At 31.7% G+C, this 5,143-nt stretch overlaps 1 protein-coding gene across 1 annotated transcript; it reads right to left on the bottom strand.

The window, feature by feature from the left end:
* Positions 1-2,374: 2,374 nt before the first annotated feature.
* Positions 2,375-3,991, bottom strand: LOC129903616 (uncharacterized). Its single transcript, XM_055979168.1, has one exon. The coding sequence runs from the start codon at positions 3,989-3,991 to the stop codon at positions 2,375-2,377; it is 1,617 nt and encodes a 538-aa protein (XP_055835143.1).
* Positions 3,992-5,143: the final 1,152 nt, after the last annotated feature.

The raw sequence follows: 5,143 nt of genomic DNA, 5'->3' as shown, positions 1-5,143 counted from the left end.
AACTTTAAATTTTTTGAAAAATACATCAAATTATAAAAATTTTAATTTTTTTTACCCCACTCAATCCCCTGATCACCCCTACCCCCTACCCCATGAATTTCTTTTAAGAACATGTTTTTGAAAAATATTTTCAAATTCTAAAATATCATTTCTTACTCCCCCACATCCTACCCCTACTGCCCCCTCCCCACAATTTTTTTTAAAGTTTGTTTTGAAAAGTATTTTAAATTTTAAAATTTGCTTACCCCACCCCTACCCTAACCACCTTAGCAGCCTCCCCCCACCCCCTCCAAAATATAAAATAATTTAAAAGATTGTTTTTTAAAAAAATATTTTGAAATTTTAAATTTCATTTTCTTACCTCTTTACTACCAAACTAGCCCTAGCCCCCCCTCCCCCCAACCCTCCACCCCCACAAAAAAATAGTTTTTATTAAAAATATTTTTAAATTTTAATTTGAAAGTTAGGTTTCAAGTCGGGTGTGGACGGGTCCCGATTTGAAAGTCGGGATCGAATACCGATTTGGAAGTCAAATTTTGGATCGAAACTTGAGTCGAATCGGGTCCCACTTCAAAAGTTGGATCCCATATCGATTGTTGGTTGTCGAGGTCGGGTCTTGAATAAGAAGTTGGGTCTCGATTCGAGTGTCGGGATTGGATCCTAGAATGATAGATCATATCCACGTTCGGGTGTCAAGGTCAGGTCCTAGGTCGCATATTTGGTCTCGGCTCAGAAATTATTTTTCTAAAAAATATTTTCTACTATCTAACCAAAAATAAAATATATATATATATTTTCTAAAAAATATTTTTCATTCACCATCCAAACACTAAAAAAAATAATTTTGAAAATTATTTTTTTATCACCAACCAAACATTAGAAAATAAGTAATAAATCAACTTGTTTCCAAGTAAACATTTTCTAGCATCGTACCAAATGTTTTTTTTTTTAATTTTACAATAACTTAATATGTGTGAATGATTAACATCTATAATCAAGTCAAATATCATTAAGATGTCTATTTAAGAATTTCTACAAAGATGACAGTTTACCGCTACTCCCTCTACTTTCACCACCATCCACAATCACCATTTCAACCACACCTACCACCATTTTTGTAGAAATTCTCAAATAGATATCTTGATGATATTAAGACTTGGTTGTAGATGTTATTCATTGAGACTTATTCAAATCCATTAAGTGGTTGTAAAATAAAAAAGATAGAAACACTTAAAGATTAAGATTTAGACCTTGAAAATACACAAATTTAATGACTAAGAGCTAAATAATTAAGATTAAGACCTTCATTACATGCAAACAAATGAGACATACTTAGGGGTGTCAATGTTTTTCAAAAAATCGACTTAATCAACCGAATCGATTTTAGTTTTTTTTTAAAAATAAAATGGACGATTTTTATGTAAATTTATAAACAGGTACCGAATAATTGGGTAGGTTTTTTTAGTTTATAAAAATTAATCAAAAAAGTATGCAACCATACTGAAAAATATATATGTAAATGTATTTTATATATTAAGTTTAAAAATAATAAAATAATATTTTTTTGCTTTAGACCCAGGATAATGAAGTAACTACAAGCGACAACATAATTAACGCTCAAAGTCATAACACTAATATACTATTCCGATTGAAACTAAATTAAATTAAGTAAACTCAATTTTTGAGTTTAATCTTGATTGAGTTCTTTTTGCCGTGTGATGTAAATTATAACTTTTTGTCTTTGGTTAATATTTTACACTACCATAATATAATGTGATGCATCTCTATTCTTGTTTTGTTGATCATCACCTTTTAAACAATAAAATGTCTAGAGCATTTTTTTTCAAAGTCATACACCAGTATACATGGTAGCGTGTTATAACTTTTATATTTTTATATAAAATACCGAATAATAATTGAACCCTACCGACAGTGGCGGAACTAGGAATTTTACGAAGGGGGTTCAAAAAAAATTAAATACGCTAATTGCCTAATCATATTCATAAATAAACGGGTCGAGTCAAATATACCTGTTTTGCAAGAAGCGGGGTCTTTCTTCATTTTTTTCAGTTTCTTTTGAATTATCTTTAGCTCCTGAAAGTGCAAATGGAGAGCAAACATAAATTTTTACATTTAAAAAGACTTAAAATAAATACCATCTCAAAATAAAAGCACTCTTCCTCCACAAAAAAAATGACATAAAATGGCTTCAAAATAATACAAAAACACCCTGGACAATATAAATTATTATATCTTGATATGTATTACAAAACATAGTGATAATTACACCACCTTGAGGGAGATTAAGAAACCAAACATACGAATAAGCCTATCAAAATATTGTTTTGCAATTAAAATTCAACCACATACACTATTACAATTGTATTCTACGAGGTTTCATATCTTGAAATGTCTTAATAATAGCATCATTAGAAATACTATCAAATACATCTTTTTCTAAATAAGGCACCAAACAACCACTAAAAAAATCATCACTCATTTGGCTCCGCAAGTCATTCTTAATAAACTTCATTGCCGAAAAAGCTCTTTCAACGGAGGCAGTGGCAACTGGTAGAAGTAGAGCAAGTTTCACTAAACGGAATACCAAAGGATAAGTAAAATGTTTCTTTGTCTGAACTAATCTTTTGGAAAGATCACAAAGCCCATTTATATCGGAGAACCTTTTATCAACATCACGAACATCAACAATATAACTTGCAAGTTGATTCATAAGAGCATTCATATTAGATTCATCAAAGTCATCTGGATATAATTCCGCCATTCTCATTACTTTTTTGATATCAAAACTTGAAAATGAGTTAATTGGATTCAAGCAAGCAATTCCATGGAGCAAATCGGTAGTCACCTCATCAAAACGATTATTAAGTTCTTGAAGTTGCCAATCAATAATATTGCAAAACACTTCAACACGATAATGATGTGAGATTGTATAGTTAGCAAGCTTTCGTCGTGATCTTAAAGAGCTAATATATGACTCATCAAAGTTAGGTATCAAAACATCATGTTGGATACAAAATGTAGATACCTTAGCAATAAGAGAGTCCCATTCATCATCCCTTAAAACTTGCAACCTTCTCTTTGCTACTTCAACAAGTAGCATGGCATTTGCAATATCTTGCTCCTTTTTTTGTAAGCATTTATTAAGCTCATTTGTAATTCCTAAAACATCTCTCATCAAATGCAACATGAAAGCAACCTCATATGTTCGACAAGCTTCGAGATGTCCCATTGCCTTAGCTCTTTCATCCAAATTTCGTGCATCAAGAGCAAGTGATTCAAGAACATCAAGAATAGAGCCAAATATAATAATAAAATTATTAAAGGATTTATAATGAGATCCCCAACGAGTGTCACAAGCTCTTGAAAGACCAAGTTGTTGATTCAAGCCCCTACCGGTTGTAAGTTCACCCATATCTAATGCCTCTTTAATTATTTCTTTTTGAGAATCACGTAATTCATCCATACGTTTAAAAGATGATCCCAATACATTTAAAATATTTGAGACCAATACTACAAGTTTTCCCACTTCAACACACTTTTTAGAGACCCCAACAAGAGTTAGTTGAAGTTGATGAGCAAAACAATGGATGAAATGAGCCGATCTACTTTCTTGCCTAATCAACATTTTAAGGCCATTGATCTCACCTTGCATATTTCTTGCCCCATCATAACATTGTCCACGCACACTTGATGGACTCAAAGAATGTTGAACAAGTAAATTAACAATTGCCTCCTTTAGAGATGGAGCACTAGTATCTTGAACATGAACAATGTCAATAAGTCGCTCCATCACAAATCCCTTTCTATCAATATATCGAAATACAATAGCCATTTGCTCCTTGCGTGACACATCAAAGGATTCATCAACGAGCAAGGCAAAGTAATCACCATTTAATTCATCAAGAATAACTTTAACGGTCTCTATTTTACATGCACTCACAATTTCTTTTTGAATCTTTGGAGAAGTCATTTGATCATTTTGAGGAGCATGTTCTAGTACATAATCACAAATTTTATCACATTTGTTTGCATACCATGAGAGAATTTCAAGAAAGTTACCCCTACTAAGTGATGATTTAGATTCATTATGACCTCAAAATGCAAATCTCTGAGTTATGAGAAGTCTTACTACATCAACCGAAGCACTTAAGCGAATCCAATATCCATACTTGAGTTGATTAGATTGCCTCTCAAATGAAAATTGAATAGATTGCCGTTGTCGTAATAAATCTTGACATTTCTTTTTTGATTGATTATGTATGCTATTTGGTTGACCAATATGTTTGTCAAGACTACTCTTTTTATTCCAACTCTTAAACCCAACACTTGAAAATACTTCACCTCCTCCTTGATGAATGTTATGGTCTTTAAATAGATAACAATACAAACAATAGACTACATCTTTACTAACACTATACTCCAACCAATCATGATATACATCATCAAACCATTCATGATTAAAACGACGTATTGATCCAGAAATATTTGTTTGAGGATACTCATGCACCGCTAAACGAGGTTGGCAAGGACCATTTAAAAGGTATGCTCTTCTAATAATATCACGATGATTTGGATGATGGTTCAATATTGAGATTCTTTCACCGGGATCAAACTTTAAAGAACCCAAACCAAATTCTTGAGAAGAATGTAATGATACTTCCGAATGATTAGCATTTTCTTCTTGGTTAGATTGACTATGACTTTGAGAGGCTAAACTTGATTTTGAAATTTTGGTGAAATACTTCTTCATTGAATCTTGAAACTGAATCGTAAAGACTAAGAGCACATAAATACAATTGAGTTTCAGTATATGTATGAACCAAAAGCAAACTTCTTCTGAGTTACAGAAGGATAAAAATACAGAATTGAAAACTTCAATGACTGTACATACAGCTATGAACACAAAAAATTACAGCAAAATTCAATTTTACTAAACTACTTGAGCAAACAATGTGCTGGCAAACCAATTTGAATAGTTAGTCTTGGTGAGTGTATTCCGGAGTTCCAACAAAATAAGCTTTGAAGATATTTCTTTACACCAAAATTTTAAAATATTGAAAAAAAGGAACTGGAGGTTCTGAAATCTAAAGCCAAAAACTGAATATTTTATACTTTTAAATGT

Source organism: Solanum dulcamara, chromosome 9, assembly GCF_947179165.1.
Source record: "Solanum dulcamara chromosome 9, daSolDulc1.2, whole genome shotgun sequence".
Lineage (NCBI taxonomy): Eukaryota > Viridiplantae > Streptophyta > Magnoliopsida > Solanales > Solanaceae > Solanum > Solanum dulcamara.
The sequence above is the reverse complement of the archived record's forward strand: the minus strand, read 5'-3'. Positions and strand labels throughout refer to the sequence as shown.